General features: G+C 42.5%; 1 protein-coding gene across 4 annotated transcripts in view; it reads left to right on the top strand.

The window, feature by feature from the left end:
* The window catches only part of WWP1 (WW domain containing E3 ubiquitin protein ligase 1), an 88,736-nt gene that overhangs the window by 9,078 nt on the left and 52,052 nt on the right, over nt 1–27,606 (top strand). For 3 of the 4 annotated variants that reach the window (XM_075549517.1, XM_075549516.1, XM_075549515.1), the window contains exons 2-5: nt 14,276–14,369; nt 18,731–18,821; nt 22,406–22,544; nt 23,371–23,495. In XM_075549517.1, the coding sequence (XP_075405632.1) occupies nt 18,752–18,821; nt 22,406–22,544; nt 23,371–23,495 (334 nt within the window). In that variant the 5' untranslated portion in view covers nt 14,276–14,369; nt 18,731–18,751. Of the gene's footprint in view, nt 1–14,275; nt 14,370–18,730; nt 18,822–21,637; nt 21,978–22,405; nt 22,545–23,370; nt 23,496–27,606 lie in introns of all 4 variants that reach the window. The other variant, XM_075549519.1, reaches the window with a different exon arrangement.

The following is a 27,606-nucleotide window of genomic DNA, read 5'->3' as shown; positions in this document are numbered from 1 at the left end:
CTGGATGACAGTCGTTTGGTCACCCCACCCCTACTCCCACTTTCTGTTTAAGTTACGGTATACTCGGTATACTGGCAAAGTTAGAGCATTTCACTCTTATTAAAGTTTTAGAATAAAGTCATTCATTCTGATTAATGAGCTGAGAGCCGGTCAGGTGTGACTTCTGTCTGTCAGTTTACTTGCTGCGTTGCCTCTGTCCTTTGTAAAATGGGAACTCAGTGGGTTTTGTAAGGATCAGTTGAAATGATGATTGTAGCGAAAGGGTAGCTGGATACATAATAATCCTCCAGTCATTTTCACTGCTCTTAATTCACTGCTCTCAAGTTGAAAATGTGAAAAAAGGTAGTCTGTCCATTTTACTCTGGGCATCTCATTTCTCAGTGACAACTGGGTTTCATTTTGGTACCTTAGAGCTGCATATCAAACTCGAGTCTTAAAAATATGTTGTTAAAAGGAGAATGATGAATCTGGAGTGATGGTTTGGCTGAGCAACCTGGAAACAGGAATTTTTAATGCCTTCATGAGATGAAACCCATGTTTGTGATAGTCCTCTGGGATATTTGTGGGACGAGTAGATTCTCAAGTACCTTTCCAGACCTGTGGTTTTGGAACCTTTGCGTGGAGCGCTATCAAGAACAGGAAACATTATATTTGACGAATAACCTCATGAATTTCATCAAGGATTGTTGTAGAAAGTGAATCAGTAATTTGAGGTTGTAGTGTTCTCAGTTTAAAGCTATTTTTTATTGGCAGTGTTCACCAAGTTGCCCTGAACAAAGAAATTAATTCGAGGGGTCTCCCCTCTCCCCCACAAAAACCTGGAATTTTTTCAAAGCTATGTATTTAATTTTTTTTTTTTTTTTTTGAGAAGGGAGGGATGGTCGCGCGGCTGACTCCCCGGGACCTCCGCCGAGCGCCCGTCGCCAGGCGTATTTAATTTTTTTACAAAGCAACCTTAATCACTTTCAAAGTACTCTCCATACACTTAATACATTTGTTAAATCTGCGATTCCATTCTTGGAAACATTTTTCAAACTCATCTGTTTGGATGGCTGATAGCGCCTCCCTCGTGTTTTTCTTCGCCTTTTATGTGAAGTCACTGCCCTTTCATGTCCCTCAGCATTCGCAGAAACAAAAAAGTCGAATGGAGTTTGGTCAGGTGAATAAGGAGCCTGGGACAAGAAAGGCATGCTGGGTTTTTTTTTTTTTTTTTTGTCAAAAATTGGTGCACTGAGATGGCTGCATGATTAGGTGTATTGTTGTGGTGGCAAAACCAGTCCCCTGTCTGCCACAATCAGGAAATAGTAAGCGTGAGTAACAGTCTAACCTGGTGGAAGGAACTCTAACTGCATTATGAGTTGGGAAGTTGATCGTCATCAATTACCATTTCACCTTTCTTTGAAATGAGAAAAACACTCGTATGTTTGAGTTTTTCCTATAGCGCTGTCCTTGTAAGCTGTGTTCAACATCACAACAGTTTCTGTGGCATTTTCCCAAGCAGGAAACAAAATTTCACCTCTGCATGTTGTTCTCTTAAATCAGCAATCAAAAAAAAAAAAAGTTCGAGCAAAACGGCTTTTATGGAAATAGTCACTGTGACCAGAGAGAACCTTCCCGCCTGGTGACACCACTGGGTGCACTAGCTCAGAGCGAGTTGCTGGATGTGTGCCTAGTGAGAACAATGCATGCTATGATAGCTCGCTCCACGAGGGTTTTTTGGGTACCCCCTCATAGTAGCGTCTTCTCTGTATCTAGGACATAAGATAAAATTGCCAAGGACTTGATCCAAATAAGCTAGAAACCTAATACAGGATAATGAAAGTAAGGGGACAAGAAGTGACTGAGCATAGCATTTATTAGACATCTTTGTTAAAATTTCTCTGGACATTACTTTTACAAAAGTATTCTTTTGAATGAAATTAATATATTTTAAATGTCTGCTGAAAGAGACTTTCTACTCCTGTAAAGGATTACAGTGTCAGAAACCCACAGGGACAGTTCTATCTAGACCCAGTCCCATAGAGTCACTTATGAGTCAGCATGAACTTGAAGGCAGTGTTTAGTTTTGTTTGGTTTACTGAGAGACTTCAATTAGGCATCATGCTTATCAGACTATCGCTGAGGTCATTGTAAATCATCAACAACCCAGTGCTGTGGGGCCACTGGCCCTAGAGCAGAGTAGAACCTACCCATCAAGTACAAGTTTCCAGAGCTGTAAATTGTTACGAAGGCTGACTGCTCAAACTGTCGTCTTCAGGGCAACTGGTGGCTTCAAACCATCAACCTTCTAGTTAACAGACAAGCACTCCAACCACTGAGCCACAGGGCCTTCTCTAGCTAAAATAAAACCAAAAGCAGATTCACTGCTATCGAGTTGCTTCTGACTCCTAACAACCCCGTAGGCCTCATCACTGTCCCCTGTGGGTGTCCGAGGCTGTAACTTTTTATAGTAACATGCCTTATCTTTCTCCCGAGGAGCAGCTGATGGTTTCGAACTGCTGCCCTGTGGTCAGTAGCCCACAACATAACCACTGTACCACCAGGGCTCCTCAGAAGTCGAGATTTTGATTGGAATGTGTCTAATACAGCACTTTGATTTGGGGGTAATAAAAAGTTGGTTGGTTGGGAGCATCACCTGTCTTGTGAGAAAAAGACATTGATTATGTAAGGACATTGGCAGTTAGAATAAAGAAAGTCACAAGAAAAGGTTAAAATTTTGAAACAACATGAAATAAACTTCAAGCTCCTTTTTCCTAACTTGCTTAGAGTGGTGGGGATGACAGCCTAGATCTATGTCACTGACAACCTCTTTGGTCCTGTGGCCAACGGCCTCCCAAACCTGATCACATCTCATTGACACAGCACATCTCTCAGTCAGTGATGCTACTAGAAACACCCAAAATATGGGTGATTTATACAGAGGCCTTGGTGGCCAGCGGATAAGCCTTCAGTCCCTAATCAGAGGGTTGGAGATTGATACGCACCAATGGATGGATGTGTGGGAGAAAAATGCAACAGGCTACTTCAGGAAAGTTTAGAGTGTTGGGCAATTTCACTCCGTTCTGGGGAGTTGCTGGCTGCATAGTGCTTACGTCTTAGGCTACTAACCACAAGGTCAGCAGTTCACCACCACCAGCCTCTCCTTGCAATAAAGATGGGGCTTTCTCTTCCCATGAAGAACTCGAGTCTGGGAAACGTTCTACCCTGGCCTAGAGGGTCCCTGTGAGATGGCGTGAACTCCACAGCGGTCAGTTGTTTGGTTGGTTTTTGGTTGGGGGTGAGGAGGTTTGCTATGACTAAGAATCTACTCAGCAGTGGTTTGGGGTTGGCAAACACATGTTACTGTCTTTTTTAAAAGTTGGATGTTTTCTCAATTTCAATATCAGGGCTTAGTTGGTATTGCTGTCTGAGATTTTGTGTGTTTGCTTGCTTTTATCCATATCTTATTGAACCTTTTCTTGGTCGGTGAGTGGAAGAACACATTCATCTCCTTTTAAGCCATAAAACACAGTGCTGCTGTTCAGATGGGAATACCCAGAATGGTGTGGTTTTTTTTCCTCCAAGTTCAATGTTTCGGCTATTATAGCTTCTTGTGAAGCTTTCATTGTATTTTAATTTCCCTTTTAAATATTAGTTGCCTTAAAGTTAGATAAGCCGCTACTTATTGGCTGAGTGCTATTGATCAAGTAACCTTTAATTTATGCCTTAGTTTCTTCATATTTGAACTGCAAATAAAATATCTAATTCATAGATTTCTTGTTTGGATTAAAACTAGCATTCAGTATTCAGTTATTTGCATAAACTCACAGGCTCAAAATCCCTTTCCCATGGACTTTTTAAAAGTTAATTACCACATATGGGAGCCCTGGTGGCACAGAGGTTACATCATGCTGGGCTGCTAACTGCAAGGTCAGTTTGAAACTACCAGTTAGTTGATGGCTAAAAGATGAGGCTTTCTTTTTGAAAGCCAGAAAGATTTACAGTCTCAGAAACCCACAGGGACAATTCTTCTCTGTCCCGCCCGGGGTCGCTATGAGTCCGAATTGCCTTGATGGCAGTGAGTTGAGTGAGTGAGAATGATAAAATATCCGAGGGGGTTTCAAAGAGTTCATTAACATTGAATTCATTTTCTACAAACTTTTTAAAGCCCTCAGACTATGCTATATAAAATCTCATTGAATTTTAGGACAGTACCCTGTAATTTCTTTAGAAAAAATGTTAATTACTGGCAAATAAATTCTCATACATCAGGTTTTCTGTAAATGAATTCATGTTTCGTTTTTGCTAACATACGGATTACAAAGAAACAGTTTTCATAGCATCTTGGATTTGTGGATAAAGGGTTGTGTCCCTGTTCTTTTACTAAAGTGTTTTAAATCTGAGAAAGATTACATTACCCTGGGAATCGGTTTTGGACATTTAATTGATTCTCTAATCTTGGAAAGTGCTTCTGTGAATTTGGATTGTGATGTTTTCCTCTCAGTGCAGAATAGCTGAGGAACTTCTACTTTAAGCATTCTTTAAAATTCCTTAGTAAGAAATATGTAAATAGTAAATTAGCATGGTTTGTTGTTTGAATGGCTTTAAAGTAATAGCTTGAAGTTGCGTATTTGTAACAAAAAATTATACCAGTGTTCTATTCATATCAAGTGTTTGAAAGTCAATTTCATCAGATCCCTGCCGCAGGCGGGGTCGCTGTGTCTCACTTTGCAGCCCTGCCTGGCCATGTGGCACAGACTCGAGTACTTTCTTACTCTGCGCTGTCTTCAGTTGTGTTGTTGGAAGCATGGTGGGACAGCACTGTAGGTTGCATACCTCCACATAAATAGTGCGGCTTCAGTGGCTTTTGTTGAGAGGTTGGGGGTCGGGACGGGTTAGGTGTGGTTGAGATGGAGCCGTGGTAGTATAGTGGAGTACAAGTAGAGGGGCTAGCCACAAGGTCAGCACTTCAAACCAACCAACCCCTTCTCGGGAGAAAGATGAGGCTGTCAGTTCCCATAAAGGTTTAGTCTCGGAAACCCAAAGGGACAGCGCTACTCTGTCCTATTAGGTGTCTGTGAGTTGGAATCAACTCAGTGCCCATGGGTTTGGTTTTTCGAGAGGTTGGGCAGGGTTAGGGAATAACACTTAACCGAGCACAATCTACTATTACAGTCCTGGTTCTAAAAACAATGCTAGATTTCCAGATTTACGGCTAACCTTTTTTCCCTCCCTGTCACAAAACTCTTATTTGTTTGATACTGATGGCTTCGTTTTATAGACAGAAAATAGAAACATTAAACACACACACATAGTAAATTTGAAGTGTGGTTATGTGTGTCTAACTCTGAATACTCCCTTTCCCCCATGTGCTTGTTTCAAACTGGAAGTTGGTGCATGGGAATAGAAATGCTTAGCAGATGTATACTGCTACTCACATGCTGTTAAAATAGAATCCTAACTACTTACAAATGATCAGAAGATCTTGGGGTAAACATGATTTTGGATTCTGACATCCTAGTGACCAGTGCTGTAAGGAACAGGGCTAGCCTTGCCAGCAGGTTTGACATTAAGAAATTTTGGCTCTTGAGTCAAAACAAAACACCTCACTGCTATCAAGTAAATTCCAATCCAATAGTGACCTGATAAGATTGGTAGAACTACCCATGCCGGTTTCCCAGGCTGTCACTCTTTATAGGATTAAAAAGCCTCCTTGTTCTTCTGAGGAGCTGCTGGTGGTTTTGAACTGCTGTTCTTGAGGTTAGCAGCCCAACACATAACCTGCTACATTGGCTCCTAGTGTGTCTCTGAGTAAGTTTCTTAATAACCTCTCAGCCTCAGCTTGAGCTCCAGGCACCTTGATTGTGCATTGTGCTGCTTCAGGAGATGTAGCAAATACTATATATTGGAAGATATATAACACATTTAAATGACACAATTTGAAGAGAGAAAAAAATGTATCCTAAGCAAGTGTATTATTAAAATGTCTCCTTGAATCAAGTCAGTCAGTCAGTCAGTCAGTATTTATGGACATGTTTATGTCATCCATCTTGAAGTGTGGTGTTATAAGTGACAGAATTACAATGAAATTTGACCTTCAGAAAGTAAGAATGTTATGCTGTTCCTGCATGATATTTTTCTCCCAGAACACACATTTGGTCCCCATGGCTGACTTCTTTCATTGTTAATGTTCTTACTGCGTTTACATGTTTTATCTTTTAAGACTGGGTTCTTTCTGGCTCAACCTTAAGGCAAAGCACTGCCCCGACCAGCTTTAAAGTTCAACAGAGCTGCCTCGCTATCTGGGCACTTTAACTTTAAAACGAGAATTCCATTGTGAGATTGACTTAGCAAACTGCTCATTTTGAGGCATAGGTTCCGCTCAGCAGTTCTTATTTCATTTATTAATTTTGAAGCTCAGATGCAGTAAAAAGAACCTTGGCTTTGAGCCCTGGAGATCCAGGTTCAAATGTGATTACCACTAATTTTATGGCCCTGGTCAATTTACTTAAATTCCCAAAACATAATTTCCTTCATCTGTTAACAAGAATAATAATGATGACTGAGGATAACTGATAAAATAAGATTAAAAAAAATAAAACGATTGACAGTGTTTTTAGTTGTTATCACACCAGCTCTGATTCGGTGAACTTACGTGTAACAGAACACAGTGCCCTGTACACTTTCCATGATGTTGTAAGTAGTCACTGTGTGCTGGAATCGACTTGACGGCAGTGGGTTTTTATTGTGTCGACTTATCTCAGTGAGGGGCTCACTCAGGTTTACTTAGGGTCTGCTAAACATGTCGGATCCCTAATGGGTGAAGTGTTGGACTGCTTACTGTGTGGTCCACCAGCCACTGTACGAGAAACATGAGCTGCTCCAGTAAAGAATGAGTCTTGGAGACCCAAAGGAGTTTTACTTTTTCCTGTAGTATTGTTGTGTGTCAGAACCGAATTGATGGCAGTGGGCCTGGTTTGGTTTTTAGCAAACGCGGAAGGAGCCCTAGTGCGGTTGTGGATGGCGTGTCGGGCTGCTGACTGAAAGTCTCCGGCTGCTCGGCGGGAGACTCTGTCTGCGCCTGTAAAGATTTTTTTTTTTCTACTCACATAACTTTTTTTAATTGTGGCAAAAATATGCACAACAAAACATTCTCCGATTCAACAGCTCGTTCATATATAATTCAGTGCTCCTGTACAACCCACAGAGGCAGTTCTGTTTTGCCCTGTAGGGTTGCATTCAGTAGGAATTGACTTGAGGGCAGTGAGTTTTGGGGGTTTTTTGGTTGGTTTAGAGTCATTGTGCTTACTGGGTGCTTAGATTCCAGGTTAAATGAGTCCTTCCTGCAGTGCCTGGCTGTCCCATGTAAATGCAGCAAGTCCCCTCTGCCTATTGAGTTTTCCACACGGCCCATTTCTATAGAGAGAAGTGTTCACATAAATAATGGAAAGTTGGGGACCTAAGTTTTAAGATACTTACTGTTATTGAAAGTATATGTATATTTGCGTTGCTTTTGTACAGCACAGGGGTGGAGAAAACCAATCCAAACTCACTGTCATTGAACCGGTGCACTTACAGTGACCTGTAGGCACTGTCGAACTGCCCCTCCGAGTTTCTGAGACCCTGCCTCGCTCCTTCGGAGTGACTGGTGGTTTTTACTTGCATTCAGTAAGACAGGGAGAAGTATAAACATTTTATATCTTACCCTTACATGCAATTGAGGGAAACTTTTAATCTCATTTTTACAAAAAGTTTGGTGTAATGCACTTAATTTCAGAAATGAATTGATCTTTTATGAAACAACACCACCATCTTGTGGCCTTCCAGAATATTGGTGCCAAACTTATGTTTTCTCCACTGTGAACACATACTGTCTCTGATATGGGCCAAGGGTACTGTCAGCCTTGCATTCGATAGTTATTGTAAATGGAGGCCTGGTGACATTGTGGAATGAGCATTAGGCGTCTAATCATAAGAGCGGTGATTCAAACCCACCAACCGCTCCAAGGGTGAAAGATAAGGCTGTTTGCTCCTGTAAAGATTTTAAAGTCTTGAAAACCCAAAAGGGCAGCAGGTCACTATGAGTTGGAATCCCATAGATTACAGTGTTCTGTTGTTTTTTTTGAATATTACTACTGAGTTGTTGGGAGCCAGGCTGGCATTATGGTTACGAGCTGGGTTGCTAACTGAAAGGTCAGCCGTTTGTAACAACTAGCAGTACCCGAGGGAGAAAGACGGGACTTTCTTGGAAACTCAACCGCAGTTCTGTCTTGTCCCAAATGGTCTCAATGAGTTGGCATCATCTGGATGACAGTGACTAGTGAGTACTGAGTTAGCAGCCGGCTTGGACATGGAGAAGTGTCTGCTATAATGAGCATTATATGCTTTTGCCCCTTTGAATCTTTGAATAGTTTGATAAATATGTCAAACGAGGATTTTAGGTTATGCGCCTCTCTGCTTCTGTACTGAACATGTATTTTGGTACTGGAACTGAGTCACGTTGGTGAGGTGGACACAGACAGAGTTTCTCTTACAGTTCCAAATTAGCAAAGCAAAGATGAAAAGAGGATATGAGCGGTGGGTAGTCCCACCGTATAGGATTTTCTTTCAAATAGTTTTATTGGCATATAATTCACATATTACAATTTAAGAGTTCAATCATATTAAGAAGTGTTGTGCAGTCATCACCACAATCAATTTTAGAATGTTTTCTTTTTCTTATTCATTGTCGTTAGCTCCCCATTGCCCCCGAACCTCCCCTGCCATGCTCCTAGGTAATTGCTAATCCAGTTACTGTTTCTGTAGACTTACTTAATCTAGATTTACTTACTCCTGGATTTCATACACAGAAAATTATACCAAACAAAATCAACAATAGCAATGACAAAACATAATAAAGAAAGCAGAATAAAATAATAAAGCAGAAAATATGAAAAACTAACAACTTTAAAATGGGTCAAAAGGGGCACCAAATGATACGTTGTCACATTTTACTCTACCTCTACCAAAAGGGGGGTCCATTGGAGGCTTCAAACAGGATGTTTTGAATTTAAACTCTGATACCATTGCCTTGCAGATTTGGATTTTATTACAATCCTTGGATCACATCCTGATATGTTTCTTCCATGTGAACTTTGCTGATTCCTCACTTAAATGGCTGCTTCTCAAAACAAAAACCCTTTAAGATGACAGATGCTATTATTTCTGATAGCTGGGAACCGTCTGATTTCTTCAACACACTTTGCTATACCACACACATCTTCATTGATCTCTTCATAAGGATGAGTATGGAGTAGGGCAATGTTCTAAGAATTTAGTGTTCTTAGATTAGGGCAACGATTAAATGGGAGCCCCAAACAGAATTTTCTTTATTTCAAGATCTGTGCTATCAAAATACATTTTAAAATTCTGAATCCTCGCTTAGCACATATTGTTGTAGGTTTTTTTTTACGTGTATTGAATATTTAGTAAGGGCAGACACTGAGCTAGGTTCTGGAGTTACAGAACTGAGTATTGATAAGGAAATTAATAGTATAATGGAGATGGAGAAATCAATGATTACAGAGCTATGAAGATACTTAGCAACCAGCCCAAAATTAGAGATGTAATGAGCTGAATCATAATAATCATGAAGAGTAGCTCCTAATAACTGGAATGGGCTCCTTTACCTTCTAAGACCCTATCCTCTAAATAGCCCTAAACATTGTTATCATTACTTTGAAACGTGGATTATTTGAATGGCCTAAAAAAAAATCATACAGTGGGGATTGAGGCCATTGCTTACCTGGATCCTTGTTTCTGTCTGTGTATACATTTTCTTCAGCATTCGTTCTAAACCTTTTTTTTTTGGGGGGGGGGGGTGTCAAATTCTTTACCTCCCTGTTAAAACTGGGAAGTCTGTTTTTATTGACCACTGTATTCATATTTTCTCAAAGAGTATGTATATTTTATTGACCACTGTATTCATATTTTCTCAAAGAGTACTTCCTGCTTCATGGAAGATGTGGGAGCCTAGAGGTAAGCCTCCAAAGGACTTCCTTTCCAAACACTTTAGAAGATTTCTACACGCACATTCATCTCTCTGTAATCTTAGCTTCTGCCCATATCTCTTTTTGAGATCTAAACCCTTCCTGCCTTCTCCCAGATCTGGCTCTTCTGACTCCTTGTTTCTGTGTTAGTCTGAGTGGACTCAAGAAACAAATTCATAGACACTCATGTGTCTAAGAAAAAACTTTATATACAAGAGCAATTGAACATTGGGAAAACTTCCCAGCCCAGTCCAGATCAAGGCCATAAGTCTGATATTGGCCCATATGTCCGATATCAATCTATAAAGTCCTCTTCAGACTCATGAAACATGCTGAATGCAGGAAGATCACAGGTCGGTGGGTGGGAAGTCTTGTGGATCCAGTGGTGGTGGGAGCATCTCAGCACTGCCATGGACTCCACATAGCTCCTCCAGCTCCAGGGCTCTGGCTCCATCAGTGTAGCTCCATGTGGCTTGTCAACAGGAATGTCTTGGGAGAGCCTGTGTCCTGCCTCCAGGAAGACAGGAGTTCCCAGAATCCTCAGGAGAAGGCCATGCCCACACTGAGGCCTAATTGGCTGTGACCTGGTTGACAGGCTCGACTCCACCCCTTCCCTCAAGTTGACAGTAGATTAGGTAACTCAGTTTCTTCCTCCTGTGTGAACACCTGTTCAAGTGTCTTCCTTTTTCTTAATCATTGAACTCCTCCAGCAAAGAGGTTTTTGGCTGTGCATATAGCTCGAAAGCCATTGGCTTCTAGTACTTGTGCTCTCGGTAACTCCCACACTGTGCAGCCACATCTTCCTCTCTCTTACTGGGCCCTTTGGGCGGTCCGCAAGCACCTTATTGGCACAGCCCCATCCCATCACTTGGTGGACATTCACAAGACCGTCTGGAGAAAGGCAGTCCAGCCCACGCTAGCCACGGATGTGCCTGCGTTTGCCCCAGTTGAAATGTGAGAACGCTGGGTTGCGAGTCGCAGTTGGGAGCAGGCTGGGCTGTGGTTCGTTGCCCGCAGGCTGGTACCTCCCCCGGGCAGCCCCACGGGTGCGGAGCAGGACCCGGCTCTCACGACCGGCCTTTCCGAGGCACGAGACCCCTCCCGCTGGCTGGGCTTGGCCGCCTGCCGCGTTAGGTGGGCACCACGCAGACCCCTTCGCAAGCTGCTGGGTAGCCTGGAGGGCCGAGGGCGGGTCTGGGGAAGAGGGTTGGTGGCAGTGCTGAGAGGCGCTTGGCTGGGGGTGCTGGTAGGAGGGTTTCATAGGCGGCACTCAGCACCTTTAAGTCATCCTTCTTCCAGCCGGGCCCTCTCGCTGGTTAACGCAGACATCTGATCTCCCCACCTTCAGGCTGCCATTCGCACACTGCGGCGGCGAGCTAACTAAAATGAGGATGTGCTCTTTTCGTGCTCCGCAGGTACATTCCTGCTACCTCAGTAGTTCCTCTTGCATCTTTCTCTGCGTACTAAAACAGACAAGCTCACAGCGGTCGAGGTGGCGTCTGCTCGCAGGGCCCCTGTAGGACCAGGGGGAAGTGCCCCCGTGCGTGTCCGAGACTGGCTGTTAACCCATGCTCCTCCCGAGGGGCGGAGGTGGTTTCAAACCGCTGGCCTGACTGCTTGCAGCCCAGTGCGGAGTGCCCACTGCTCTGTGCCGTTCGAGCACAGCGCCATTCGGGAATGGCTCGTGGCCCTTCTCTGAATGCAGATGTCCTGAAAGCACGTCTTCTCTTTGGTCTACGCACTTCTCATGTTGGAATGCTCCTCAGCTCGGCGCGGGGGTCAGGATTCTGCCCCACCCCTCCCCAGCCTCTCACCAACCAGTCCAATTAAGACGCGCCTCGTTTGTGCTCCCGTGGTAGTCTGGACTCTCACCGCTGCCCGTGAGCTTGGAGCTGGCAATTTATGTGTCTGTTCACTACTGAATTATACACGCTTTCAGGGCAAAGAGCATACTTTGTGGATTTTGCAGGCCTAGTGTTTACAAATCATCTGAAAACATACCTAGTACATGAACTAACTTCAGAAAACAGGTTTAAAAGAAATGCTGAAAAACTCGTTTGATTATGAATCAGCCTTTACTTGCTGCCTGGTAAATTAATTTATTAAGTTCGGTTAGAAACTTGGATTAGGGTTTTGTAGGGGAAATAAAAGGGAAGCTCAGTAAATGTTTCTTGAATAAGAGACCTTCAGGGGAAAAGGGGCATGTTCACTACCTTCCCAGTGACCCGACAGGACCGTGATGCAACAGAACCCAGGCATCCTTGCTGCAGATTTGTTCTTATCCACTGTATACTGCCTCCCACTCCCTTCAAAGTCAAATTCAGACTAAGGTGGTAAATGATAGGCCCCTTTTTCATTCCTTGTTAGTAATCCCTTACTCTAAATAATTGGACCAGCAGGCAAAATTTGGAAGTCTTTTATCAGGGAAAGTTCAATGACTGAGCACGATTTAACTTCTAACATTATTTTAACTTCTAACATTATTAGATTTTATTTTAACTTCTAACATTATTAGAGGTTTATAGCTTTGCATTAAGTTTTCAATAACTGTCATTTTTTAGAAATCGCTAACACTGGACCTGGAAGAGAGCAACATACACTCTGTCAGCTCAGGTAGAAGTCACCTTGCTAGTTGCTTTACTGCACTGGCCTACTCTTGGTGTGCTGTACTTAGTCTCCAGGTTATTTTGTCCAAAGTCTTTTAAGAAAAATACTGCCTTTTCATGAAGGAACTTGCAGTTCATTTAGAAAGGATTTTTCTCTGGCCCCTAAAATAGCTTGAAGTGTTAGCCGATAGAAGTATTAGTGAGTGGTAAAAGTTGAGATAAGTTCATTGGAAAGCAGAACACTTTTCTGTGTGGTTGCCTGAAAGAAATAAACACTTAAAACCCAAACCAAAGCCTTTACCGTTGAGTCAATTCTAGTTCAAAGCAATTTTTAAGGATTAAGTAGAACTGTTTTCAAGACTTTATGGGAGCAGGCAGCCTCACCTTTCTCCCATGGGACAGCTGATGGTTTTGAATGGCTATCCTTGATCGTAGCAGCCCAGTGTTTATCCTGCAGCACCACCAGGCCTCTTTTAGGTAAAACAGATTAAATTATATATATATTAAATATAAATTATTTTTATGCAAGAAAGTTAAGTGGGTAAAAAGCAGGAAGAAGAAGTCTTCATGAAAGGGGAGATGTGGCATGGGATATGTGTGTTTGTGTGTTTGCATGGGTGCATACACGTATAAGAGAGTCCCAGGTTCATTTGTAGGCCACTGGACATCCCTTACAGAAGTGTCTCTGGGAGGAGACGAGCCAGTCAGGGTTCGATGTAGTAATGAAGAAATATCAACTTTCTTCTAGTTCCTAAATGCTCTCCCCCCCCTTCCCCCCACTATCATGATCCCAATTCTACCTTGCAAGTCTGGCTAGACCAGAGGATGTGGTACAGATAGGAACTGGAAACACAGGGAATCCAGGGCGGATGATCCCTTTGGGACCAGTGGTGATACCGGGAGGGTGGGTTGGAAAGAGGGAGCTGATTACAAGGATCTGCATGTGACTTCCTCCCTGGGGGACGGACAACAGAAAAGGGGGTGAAGGGAGATGTTGGACAGGTCAAGATATGACAAAATAATAATTTATAAATTATCAAGGGTTCATGAGGGAGTGGGGAACAGGAAAGGAGGGGAAAAAAGAGGACCTGATGCCAGGGGCTTAAGTGGAGAGCAAATGTTTTGAGAATGATGAGGGCAATGAATGTACAATTGTGATTGACACAATTGATGTATGTATGGATTGTGATAAGAGCTGTACGAGCCCCTAATAAAATGATTTTTTAAAAAGAGTTCCAGGTTAATGTTGATGGAAAAGGAGAGTTGAAAATTGTAGCCTGAGTGAAAACAGCCTAAAAGTCTTGGGAAGAATTAATATTTTTACTTCTGCAGGTTGAAAATTTGGAATTCTGAAATTTGGTCAAGATAAATCTTAAAAGAGGAACACTGTTAACAATAATCAGAGCTCAAAGAAATTGAACCCTAAGCTTCATTCTGGGGAGGCCATTCTGATTCCCAAGAAATACATATCTCCTTGAAGCTCTCTACAGTGAGCCCCTAAGTGCTTCTCTGTAGCAGCCCGCCCGGTGCGCTCTTCTCGGGGACCCTTCGTAGCCCTGTAGGTTGGATTACCCACCTTCTCTTCTGTGCCTCAGAGCTCCTGTTTTATGGTTTGCGTCTGTTGCATAATAACCACACTGAAAGCTCTTTGTTGGTTTGCAGGTTTGTCTCTTCACTGGACTATGAGCTCCTTGAAAGAAGGAATCGTGTCTTACTCATCTTTCTCTCCAGTGTCTGGCCCAGTTCTTGGTACATAGTAAGTAATGAATTTTTAAAAACTAATACTGTATTTTAACAGCCAAACCCCATGCACGTTGAGAGCTAATATGCCTATATAGACCTCATGTTATGTTGCCTTATAAAATATGGCATATAACAGTATATTCTATTTGAAGTGCCACACAACTCTGATACTGAATGTGAGGATGACTTGTGTTGAAATCAGTCATTTTATTTACCACATGTCTTTCCTTGTAAAGCAAGATGGTATCATTTTTGAGTGACTGGTGGATTCGAGCTGTTGATCCTGTGGTTCCCAGCCCAGCTAGTAGCCCACGATGTCACAAGCGCTCCTTCTAGATTATGCTCCACCGCTTGGCCATTGCCTCCATTCTCATTGGTGGTTACCCTGCAGGACAGCATGCTATTTAACTGTGCATCCTGGCCCCACTGATGGGGATTGCTACATCTGTTACATGGGTTTGTAACAGGTGGGAGATTTGGGAACGGAAGTAAACATCGCTGAGCTGGCACTTAAATGACTGATCGTGTGCAAAAAAGATGCTGAAGCCCTCGTTTGTTCGTTCCTTCATTCATGCGTTAGTCTGTTAGAGAACTCCCACTGTACTTAATTTCATGTATTTTATTTTTTTAAAAACGTTGATCTCTTGCCAGGCATTTGTTTGTTTTAAATCATCTTTTCTAAGAGTAAACTTCTGGCTTTGTTGATCTTTCTATTTTATTTTATTAATTTCTATCCTTTATTATCTCATTCAATTTTTCTTTTGTTTTTCGAAAGCTGATTGACTCAATTTTAACTTGTTCTGTAGTACTGTATTACTAGTGTAAGTCTTTAAATTTCCATCCAAGTAAAGTTTTTTCTATTAAAAATTTTTGGTATAGGATACTTTCACTATCATTCAATTTTTACTTTCGGGTTTTGTTGTTGTTTCAAGAAATTCCAATAAAGTTTCTTCTTAGACTACTCATGAACTATGTAGGACTTTTTTCCTGCTCACATTTAGAGATGTTATGTTTTGTTCCTGGTTTTTAACTAATTAGATATTATGATCAGAGACTGGGAACAATAAGATATCAGTTCTTTGAAATTCAGTCAGATTTTCTTTACAGCCAATTATTTTTGTTTTGTTTCGTATTTTCTCTTTGTGCTTGAAAAGAATATTTATTTCCTAAGACTTGTGTATTGGGTTCGTCTTATGTGGTCCATCAAATCATTATTTGTTCTTTGACCTTTGTGTTTTGTTTCATTTTTCTCACGTTCACTTTGCATATGTTGAACTCACCCATGGCTGTGCAGGTTTGCCCATTTCTTCGTGTCGTTCTGTCACTCCTGTGCACCCCTTGCCCCATCTCCACCCACCCCTGCCCTTTCCCCGCTTTGATGATGAGTTTGACCTTTGCTGGATTGATCTGCCCCGGCATGCCCCAGGAGAGACGACGAGAAAGCACATGATGGGTGTAGAGTCCTACTCATTGTCGTCCGTGGTTTTCATTTTACTGGCAACTGCGAAAGTGACCGGCTTGCTACCTCCCTCAAGTTGGAGGCGGGACTGGCTGCCTGGCTGTGGTTCAGGTGGAGACGTGGAGCCTTCATCCTTTCTGTCAGCTCTTTCCCGGAGCTTGCTCTCAATCTCCCAGCCCACGGCTGGAATGCCCAGGTTGCCCTTGGGGACTCTGAGCCCATCAGCTTACATCCATCTTTCTTTTCTGGGCCTTCCTCTCATGGCTGAGTGAGCTGCTTCTCGCCCCCCTTTGCAGGGGATTGCCGCTCTGTGTCGGAATTCTGAGAGAGCAAACCTAGCACTTTGCTTACCTCGGCATTCTCCTTTGGTGGAGGGGAGTCACATTGTCTTTAGAGGCTGATCAGGTTTGGGAGGCTGGAAAGTAGATGACAGTCCTAGCTTCCCGAATGTTTCCTTTTCCAAAGTTGCCTCCCAGTCTGACTTCTGCTCCATGCACCTGAAATTCCACCTGGATAACTCGGTTTGTGCAGATTGAGAGCATTGGCCTGAACGAGGTCTTAGGACTCTTGAGTATAGTAGGTAGACCCCAAATCCACTGCCATCAGTTCAGTGACCTTGTTGATCAACGTAGGCCCGCCCCATTGAGTTTGTGAGGCTTTACATTTTTACAGGAACAGACAGCCTCATCTGCCTGGTGGGTTTGAATTAGGATCAATAAACCAACTAACACAACTATTGATCGTGTCTGTCCGTATCTATCTATATTGATCAATTATAAACAAGCGAAGTGAGTGTAATGATTCATAGTCCTCGGCGCCGGGGTTTAGGGGAAGGATCTAAAGGGAGCATAGAGGAGACTGTACACAGGGAACGCAAACAACATCAAGATAAACACCGGTGTGAGCAGATCCGTGTTCAGAATCCTGAGCGCTAGCACAGGTGAAGGAGCAGGGAGCCTTTCTATTTGGCTCTGGTAGAAGAAAGCCGAGGTAGCTCTCCTTTGACGTTTCTTCAAATAAAAATCAGATTGGGATGGAGTAGAAATTGGAAAGCAATTATCTTTACCAAGCAAGATTCACTAAGGATGTACACAGTGCAGCTCGCGATCCTGGCTTAGATCGCAGCCCCTTGTCAGATCGCGATCCCTCAATGATAACCGTCCAGGGTGGCAGCCGCTATGTCGATTCACCCTCTTTTTTATCGAGCCCCTGCTTCGGCCAGCAAAATGCCCTTCTCCAAAAGCGTAAACCTGCAAAAGCCAGAACTCGTCTAAGGCGGAGGGAAACCAGTCAAAGAAGGAAAACTCCCCAAGATTTTCCACCAGCAGAGAGTTGATTGATAAGGGTCAAGTGGCACCCTGCTAAAGGTAGAGAACACTTGTGAGACCCAGATAAATAAGGCAGCCCCATCAGTTCCGGCTCCCACAGCGTTTACTGTATTACAAAATTGTGATAAGGTTTTCTGTAGCCAGTTTTTCAGTCCTTCCAAGGCATGCTGGTTACCCTCAAATGCCTACCCTTTTGGTTAGCAGCTCAGCACATCAGCTGCATGCACCATCGTGGAACTTCATAGAAAGAGTTTGATCTCGAGATGTGTTATTCTTACTTGACGAGTAAGTGATATTCCACATGACTCATGCTTATTTTTTTAAATGGTATCATTGATCAAGAGCCCTGGAGGCACGCTTAGGTATGTTTTGGATTATTAACCTCAAGGTCGATTATTCCGAACCACCAGCGAGCCAGTCCTTGGGAGAAAGTTGAGGCTATCTGCTTCCATAAAGGTTTACAGCCTGAGAAACCCTGCGCAAAGTCGCTGTGAGCCAGAATCGACTGTGGAGGTTAGGACCACTGACCTACTCACAGCCAAACCAAACTCAGGGTGACCCTACTGGACAGGGTAGAACTGCCCTGTGAGCTGCTGCCGAGACTACCACTACTCCTGTACCTGGTACAGGAGAAGAAAGACATGCCTGCCTCCAAAAGAGCTGCTGTGGTTTCCAGTGCTCACTTTGCAGTTAAGAGATGGACTCAACCACGACAGCCCCGGGGCTCCTTATTGACCTGCCAGGAGTAATAGGAGCAACTTTATACTGCAGTCTTCCCCAAATCTGTCTCAGACTATCTATAAGCATGCCTCTTTATTTCATTACCATTTCTCATCGTTCATACAGGAGAACGTGAATGACAGAAAACACTGCATATCCATGCGGGCATGGCCAGTTTTACAGTCCTCTCTGTCTCATGAATGCCTGCCCTAGGGGTTCTTCTTCTGGAATACCTTTATGTTTTAACTTTTCATTTTGGAATAACTTTCAGACATAAACAGAAATGTTTCAATACCTCATAAAAAGAATACCTGTACACCCTTCACTCATGTTTCCCAGTATTGCCATGTTACTACATAGCCCAGATACTCTGATCACATTGATAAAATACTACCCTTTTTATGAAAAGTTGGCCCCTTGCCTCACTGATAATATCCTTTTCTGGGCCAAGATCTTAAAAGTCAAAGACTGAGGATCTCGCCCGGGCTAAAGGATTCTGAGCTAGGTACAGTGAAAGGAAGAGCTATATTATTCCAATGGCAACTCACACACTGCTGCAGATTCCATTCTGATTCACAGCGACCCTACAGGACAGGGTAGAACTGCCCCCTTGGGACTTCGAAGGCTGCGTGTCTTGCAGGAGCAGATGGTTAGCAGACTAACCCTGTGGTTAGCAGCCCAAGACAAAAGCCACCATACCAACAGTGTTCAGTTTTAAATGGAAAAGAATTGTGAATATGTCGTCATTTGCTAGTCTGAAAATACTGTAGTAGGTATGGTTTCTTAGTGGATTCAAACAGTTCTAATAGCGGCACTTACACTCTCGTTCAACGCATCAATGCAGTTTGCTTTGTTTGTTCTTTTTAGGTGTAAGCTGAATTTTGGGACATGGCCACTGCGTCACCAAGGTCTGCCACTAGTAATCACCACAGTGGAAGGTTGCAGTTACAGGTAACTGGTAAGTTGTCGTTTTCATTATAATGTTACACAGTGATTCCTGGGTCAAGCTTCCTTTATTTATTCCGGAAGAATCTCCTAGGTCCACTATGGTGTGTTGGCCTCACTCACAGCCCGCCTCCAAAGGACCTACCTCTCAGAGTGCTTTGTTTATTGAGAGAGAGGTGGGAGATTTGGGAACGGAAGTAAACATCGCTGAGCTGGCACTTAAATGACTGATCGTGTGCAAAAAAGATGCTGAAGCCCTCGTTTGTTCGTTCCTTCATTCATTTATCCGTTCGTTCAGCCGTTGGGCAGTTATTTGTTAAACAGGGTGACCTTTATGGAAATGCAAGGCCCTAGTTCTCCATGATTTTACTGTGGGAAGGTGAAACGAAATGGCTATGATATGAAGAGAGGGTTACCCATTGGTGTGAGCATTAAGCAGGTTCAGTGAGAGCCTGCTGTCGGGGAGGAGCCCCAAGTCTGCGTGGATTAGCGGTGGCCTTTGGACAGCAGGCGGATAGGGTAAGATACGGACTCACGCAGGAAGGACTGGAGTTCATTTCACGTGCGATTGTCCACACGAGTATTAGATATTGGAGGAAGAGGACAGAGTATCCGCGTGAAAGAGTTTTGAGGCTCCAGGAAACTTCAGATACGCCCGTCTAGATTGTGGCCTGAGTGGTTCACGGAGGAGTGGCCTCTAAAGCAGTCCATGTACTTCCAGGAACTTAGCTGGCCGGCAAAACATGCTTGAGGCTATTTCAGGGTTGCTTGTAATTGCAAGCAAGCGGCCATGGAGCATTAGACAGGAAATAAGTGAGGCAGGCCTGTGAGCACTGGTTGTTTCGGGGCGACATGTGAAGCCATGTGGAATCCCATCTAGATGCCGAGAGGAGGGTTTATGGGTTCCCTGGAGAGCGTGTTGGTGAACGTGGCGTTAGGGGTGAGAAGAGGCCGTCTGCGAGCCTTGTGGTCACTACTGCGAGCTTGGTGGTTCTTTCTAGGTGTTGTCAGGGAGTAGAGCTCGGAAAGCCCTGAGTTCATGTTTATTTTCCAATTCAAAGTAAAACGGTTTCCACAGAAAAGGGGGAAAAGATTTTTACGTCTACGATTTTTTATTTTTATTTATTTTCTCACTTCCAAATCTTGACTCCAAGTGATAGTCACACGTATTACATTTGTGTATTCCAGTATACATATACCTCTATGTAGGGTAGTTTCAAAATAAGATGGAAATGATAACAAACAACCCACCTACTTAATTCTGTTTAAAATATCTCAGTGAGCTCCCCCCCCCTTTATGATATATGATCAGAATACCATGTTTTAAGATAAGTTAATTTCCCATTGGCTTATGCCACCAAATTGATATGGTAATGTTCATTGTTTTGTTATTTATTTTTGTTTTGTAACTTTGTAAAACATTTATGTGGTTCTAGAGTCAAGACTATAAATTAAGGTATAATTAGCGAGGAGGTCTCACTAGCCCAGCCCATCTCTCCTCCCCTCCCTTGCCCGATTAGCCAAACACCAAGCTCACTGCCATCAAGTTCATTCCAGCTTTGTGACCGGCACCCAGCATGCGACGCCTTACTGCACCAGAGTGTCTCTGCCCTCGAGGCGAATAGTTCTATTACCGTTGGTTTATTCTTTCCTTGTTTCTCTTGGAAAATCTAGGCAGGTATCTGTAGTGTATGTATTCACATCTTCACCTCTTCCCCAGTTCCTAGTACTTTTCTGCCCTTTGTTTCGCTTAGCAGGGATGTCCTGGAATCTGCTCACGATAGCCACACTGTTGAGTGGCTGTTATGTTGTTGTTGTTGTTGTGTTCTGTGGAGTCAGAGTTGATTCATAGGAACCCCATGTGCCTACTGAGATGCTGCTTAGGCTTTCCCCGGTGGAGCCCTGCTTGCTGGTGCCCTGCATAGGCACTCTGCTGCTAGCCCAAGGCCCACGGTTCGAACCCACCAGCTGCTGCACAGAGAAGACCTGGCAGTCTGCTCCTTTAACGACCAGACATGAAAAACAACCACAGAGTCACTTGGAGTCGGAATCGTGTAAAGGTTTTTAGTTAAAGCAACAAAAATATCGTTAGCCGATATGAGCCAAAAAGGAGCCAATTACAAGGATATTAGATAGCCCACAGTATCACAAGAAGTGCAGAGAACCAATTGAAAAATCCATATGTGGACCCAGGGAGTCTTCAGAGCCCAAGATCAGGCCACCTCAGTGTGCGTCCGTTTCAGTACCAGCAGTTGTTCTCTTTAAAACAGCAGTGAGGCTCACTGGGACCTTGTGCTAAAGGGCACCAAAGTTTAGAGCCTTGGTTTCCTCTCTCCTTCCCTCCCTCCCTCCCTCCTTCCCTCCCTCCCTCCCTCCTTCCCTCCCTCCCTCTCTCCTTCCCTCTCTCCTTCCCTCCCTCCCTCCCTCCCTCCTTCCCTCCCTCCCTCCTTCCTTCCCTCCCTCTCTCCTTCCCTCCCTCCCTCCCTCCCTCTCTCCTTCCCTCCCTCCCTCCCTCCTTCCCTCCCTCTCTCCTTCCCTCCCTCCCTCCTTCCTCAATTCCTTGCCTTTTATTTTCTTCTCTTTTTTGAAAGAATACAGGGCGTCTTAAAATCCACAATTTCCTTGATCTCACAAATCCGTATGGAATCAGTTTGATCACTCCTGTTTTACAAACAGTGAGGAGCCAGGGAGGGGAGAAGTGTCTTCAGTTATTAATAGGACACCCACTGCAGTCTGAGGAGTTCAAGTTGATATTCTTGGCAACGGTGAAAGCTATATTGACATTTTCTTTTCATTGTAAAATAATCAGCGCCGTGATTCATCTTGCAGTCTTGGAGCCATAGTGGCGCTGTGTGGTAGGCCTTGGACTGCTACCCTCAAGGTCAGTGGTTCAGAGCCACCAGCCATTCCACGAGGGAAAGATGAGGCTATCTGCTCCTGTGAAGATTTACAGCCTGAGAACCATGGACAGCAGTGATGCTCAACCTTCCTAATGCCGCCACCCTTCCTACAACTCCTCATGTTGTGGTGACCCCCAACTCCTCCCAGACTGCGAAAACAGGATACTACACGAAAGAAGCCAGTCACAAAGACCGTGTGTTTTCTAATTCCTTTGCTCTGAATTGTCCAGGATAGACAGCTCTATAGGGACAAAAAGATGAACGGTTGTGTAAGTCTAGGGATAAATAGGGGTTGGCTGTTAAGTGGTGGAGATTTCTTTTGTAAATAATGAAAACGTTTAAAAATTGATTTTGGTGTTAATTTCACAACTCCATGAAATTATTATTAAATATTAAATTACTTAAAATGATAAAAAAGTATTAAATATTGGATTATATGGTTCAAAAGATAAATTGTATGTGGGATGATATATAAACTGTATCTAAATAAAGCTATTACCAAGAAATAAAGATTAAAAAGGAATTTCAAATGGTTTTCAGGCATTATCAATATGCTTTCGTATTGCTTCCCCTTTTCTTTCCATGAAAAACTTTGAATTACAAAAGAAGCACAGTTCTGTTTTAGTTGGAATTATGTTAATTTTTAAATTACTTTTTGATTATAAATGCTAACTGGTGATTATTATGTTTCTCATAGTTTCTAGTGCCAAACTAAAAAGAAAAAAGAACTGGTTTGGAACAGCGATATATACAGAGGTAGCTGTAGATGGAGAAATTAAGAAAACAGCAAAATCTAGTAGTTCTTCTAATCCAAAATGGGATGAACAGCTAACTGTGTAAGTACCGTGTACAACAGAATCTTGGAAAGGAAAGGCGCATGCTTACCGGAATTCATTTTACGTGGTGTAGGATGGCTTCAAAACTATGAGGTTCGTTCTCCAGTGCACTCCCACTATCCCCGATTGAGGGACGGAAGGATAGTGGTTCCTAAACAGAGTGCATTGGAGAGATCAGTATAGAAGATCAAAGGCATAAAGCTGACTCGAACACTTACAACTTTGTCAGTTGGTCCCCTCTCTGATGCATGCTGGACCTGTGTGATTTTCAACATTTTCTGTGTTCTTGGTCTGTTTTGTTTTGATTTGTTCATTATAGGGTGTATCTCAGAGGTGTTATGTCATTGGAGTTCACCCTGTTGAAATTGTTATGTGTTTTGGAATGTGAAACTCAGGATTGATGAATCTATCGGGCCAGCAAGTAGAACAAGGGTTTAGTGGGTGGTCAAAGGGAGACGATGGCAAGGAGTCCAGGAAGAAAAAGAATGTTTGGAAACTGAATATGGTAGCAATTGTACAATTTTACTTGATGTGATTGAACTATGGAATGACATATATGTATTAACTCCCAATTAACAATAAATTAAAAAACAATTATAAGGTTCCCCACTACCTCCCTCCAGTGTGAATAGATCGTTAAAGTGGCAGGGGGTGGTTGACTGTCTTCATTTTCTATCACAGAGGATGCATAATAATCTTGTCTTTATAGATGAAATTATTTAGCCGTACTTTCTCTTACTCGTATAGAGATAAATATAGTAGAAAATCAGTCATCCTTAACTTAGTATTTTTGAAGTAAACGGTTTAAATTTATTTTACCTTATAGAAATGTGACCCCACAGACGACCTTGGAATTTCGAGTTTGGAGTCATCACACTTTAAAAGCAGACACCATGTTAGGAAGAGCGACTGTAGATTTAAAGCAAGCTCTGATAGCACACAATAGGAAACGTAAGTTTTTCTGTTTTAACTTTCTTTGCTTCTTTTAAGAGCTGATTCTTAGCACTTTGTAATTATCCTGAAGTACAAAGCCAAAAATAAGTGAAGAACTTCAATTATTGCCGAGGACTGTTTGACAGCCTGTCACATTATAAGACAAGAAATATTTACCCTAACCTTTTTACACTTCGAAGATTTACAAAATGACTTCAAAACTACTCTAAACCCTGAGCAGAGAAAACATGGATGGAGTTTTTATAGTTCAGACAGAGGGCTGGCGTAAAGGGGAGTGGAAAAGTGCAGGTAGTTAACATTTTTACTTATCAGGCACGCGGGATACCAGGAAGAGTCTGCAGACATCCAGAGAGGTGAAAGGTCTGTCAGGAGATCCAGGAGAGGAGGGGTTACGGTGGTGGTGGTGAGGGGTGGAGTTGGGGGACATAAGGGCAGCTGGCTACTAGCAAGGGGTTGAAGGCAGTTTAAAACTGAATGTAGTTTCTTAAACTAAGCTGGGTTACTACATTAGTCTCATTCTAATTAGAAGTGATCTGTTAATATGGTACTAGGCATCTGACTCCATTAAAATATATTTACAATTTTTTACAATTTATTTTTGTTATTGAGACTATACACAACTGGATGTATATCAATTCACAATTCAGTATTTTCTGTAAGTACAATTCAGTGATATTGATTACACTCGTCAAGATATGTGACTATTCTTTTTATTTTTAAATACTTTTACGGGGGGCTTTTACATCTCTTATCACAATCCTACATCCATCCATTGTGTCAAGCACATTTGCACATATGCCGCCATCATCATTTTCAAAGCATTCTCTTCCCACTTGAGCCCTCATTTCTTCCCTCTCCCTCCTCCTCCCGCCCTCCCTCATGAACCCTTGATAAGTTATAGATTATTATTTTCATGTCGTCCTATGTCGCCCCTCACCCACTTTTCCATTGCTCGTCCCCCTGAGAAGGGGGTTCTAGATTGATCCTTGTGATCAATTCCCTCTTTTTCCTCCCACCCTCCCCTAATCCTCCTGGTATTTCTACTCTCATTGTTGACCCTGAGGGGTTTATCTATCCTGGATTCCTGTGTTGCTGGCTTTTACTGTATCTGTGTGCATGTTCTGGTCTAATCTGATTGTACGGCAGAATTGAGGTCATGATGGGGGGAAGGAAGCACCAAAGAGCTAGAGGAAAGTTGTGTGTTTAATTGGTGCTAGACTGCACCCTGACTGGCTCATCTCTTCCCTGTGACCCCTCTGTGAGGGGGGATCCAGTTGTCTACAGATGGGCACTGAGTCTCCACTCCATGCACCGCCCCTCACTGTGTGACTATTCTTACCTTCCTATTCTGAGTTGTTCCTCCCATATTAATATAAACTCACTGCTCCATCCCCTTCCTATCTGATTTTTCAAGTTGCTGTTATTAATTTATCCCATAGTGGGTAGATCTTTAAAAAGAGCTCAGTGTTCCACACAGGCATTCTTACTAAGTAAGCTGTAAGAAGCATTCAAAAGGATAGTTTTGTTTTCAGGTTTAAGGAGAATCTCAGGAAAATGGTTTTAAGTTCATCCATCTTCTGTGGTGCCAGAGAGTCTGAATTCCGTAAGAATTTGAAACTCGGTTCTTTATTTTCTCTTTTTATTTAGGATTTTTCTATAGAGTCTTTAATAAAAAATACATTTATAATTGATGATAGAGTTCCTGATTGCCTTCGATTTAATCTCCTGATTGAGCCTTGGACTGAATTTTAGTTAGTTATCAATTGAACGGCCTCATTAAGTTTGGAGAATGTGTTGTTATTTACCTTTAAAACATATTAGCAAACCATGTGCTTAAACTACAAAACAATTGGCCCAACAAAACTAGGGGAACTCAATGGTGACTGTTGAGGACTGAAAACTTGGCCTTTCTCCACCCTGAAATTATTCATTGGTCTAGGGCAGTGATTCTCAACCTTCCTAATACCACCACCCTTTAATACAGTTCCTCATTTTGTAGTGACCCCAACCATAAAATTATTTCCGTTGCTACCTCATAACTATAATTTTGCTACTGTTAAGAATCATAATGTAAATATCTGATATGCAGGATGTATTTTCATTGTTACAAATTGAACATAATTAAAGCATAGTGATTAATCATAAAAACAATATGTAATTATATATTGTGAACTATTTATTTCTAATTACAAATCAATGAAATTTTGTCTTGAAGCATGGTGTAACATGGGTTACAGTCTTCACGCCTAGTACTGGTATGTGAACGTATCTGCATGTGGGCGGACCCGCCTGGAGACAGAAGAGCGGTGTCTTGGTTCCTAAGACCATCAAAAATAAGTGTTTTCTGATGGTCTTAGGCGACCCCTGTGAAAGGGTGGTTCAATCCCCAAAGGGGCGCGACCCACAGGTTGAGAACCGCTGGTCTATGGGCATCAATTCTTCATAAGAGAGATTTTTCTGAGGTGTGTTGTATCTATGACAAGTTTAATAGTCCCCTAAATGAAGAAAATCTGTTCACTTATATAACAAGCTCCAGCGGAGGAGCATTCTGGAGCAGTCTGTGTTCCTCTCTTATTTGCAGAGATTGGCTTTTCAAGGGCTGAAATATGAGAGGAATTTCCTAAGAGGAAATTCTCACGCCTAAGAGCAAATAGGACAGCACTGTAAACTGATCTGGCTCTTTGAAGGAGAAGTCCTGGATCTAGCCGTGCTCCATAGTGTGAGTCTGGTTTCTGACGTGAAAATATTTGTGGTAGCTGGGCTAAGGTTCTTAACGGCAGATTACAGTGTGGAAGTGAGTAATAACTGGAAACAGCCTCGTTATTTGTGGACATGAAGATATTCAGGAGTAATTTGGCAAGCTGGAAAGACACGGTGTAAGTCAGAGTGGGAAAGTTATTGTAGGAATTTGAGGTGACATCTATAGAAAACCACAAACCAAATCGAATGAACGAGAAACTTCAAAATAGGCTTATTTATCTGGATTGTTTCATTAGATCCCACCGCCACCAGCCAAAGATTAAGGCATTTTTTAGAAGAGAAACTTGATTTATTCGTCCATGTTAGTCATATAAGCTTATTTATTTGAGTATAAATGTATATGGACTCAATTTCCTCCTGTTGCTACCCAGTTCTTCTTTTTAAAGAATGAATGACGGCGCATTAACATTGAATGTTACACTCACATAGCAGGCCCCCTGTCCCCCTTGTTTTCTCTTGTCAGTGGTGTGGACACACTGTAGTGGAATCATTGTTTTGGTCTATGTGCTATTGGGCTATGCTTCTCATAAAACTTTCCTTGCCTTGCAGCATAAACTTAAGCCCACCTACCAGGCCCTATAGAGGAGCACAGCTCCACCTAGAGACACATGGGTTGTTGCGATTGGAGGTCAGCTCAATGGCAATGATTTTTAACAAACGCCTGTGAATCCTTTTTGCAGGTATAGGCATAATAAGTCATCACACTATTAGCAAACAGTACTTAGGGTTTTATGTAAAGAATCTCCATAATACATTAACTAATAATTCTTTTTTTAAAGAACACTTTTTTGGAGCATAATCTATATATCATCCAATTCAATAGTTTAAACATATTATTAACCAATAATCTTTATTTGCATAAGATTTTAAAAGTTTTTCCACTCAACATAGGGATTTTGTGTTTTGACCTCGACAGTCTTTCAAGTCAAACCTGAGTTGCATTTTAATTTTATTTTCTCTATATACTTGCATCCAGTAAAGGTGGTTTTCTCATTTCTTTATATTGATGATTTGAAAAAGCAGATTGCTTTCTTGTGTTCATGCCTTTGGTTCAAACCATAAAACGGAAGTTTTGTGGTTTATATGGTGTGAACCTGAGAAAAGTTAGAAGTTCTTAAAAGCAGAGCTTTCCTACACTCAGTAAGATTTATTAAGGAAGAAACATATGAAACACAAAGAACCCACCGTCCCCCACTGGAGAGAGTACCACAAACCCCCCTGCCCCATGGATTTGCTGCTCTCCAGGGCTTTGCCCCTCTTCCAGGCTGTGAGGACACTTTTTCTCATCGTTCATCTATCTTCATCTGTCTTCTGATATTTTCAGGGTCGGGTGCTAGTAGGGCATCTG

The sequence above is a fragment of the Tenrec ecaudatus genome, chromosome 5, assembly GCF_050624435.1.
Source record: "Tenrec ecaudatus isolate mTenEca1 chromosome 5, mTenEca1.hap1, whole genome shotgun sequence".
Lineage (NCBI taxonomy): Eukaryota > Metazoa > Chordata > Mammalia > Afrosoricida > Tenrecidae > Tenrec > Tenrec ecaudatus.
Note: the sequence above shows the minus strand (reverse complement) of the source record. Positions and strands in the feature narration are given on the sequence as shown.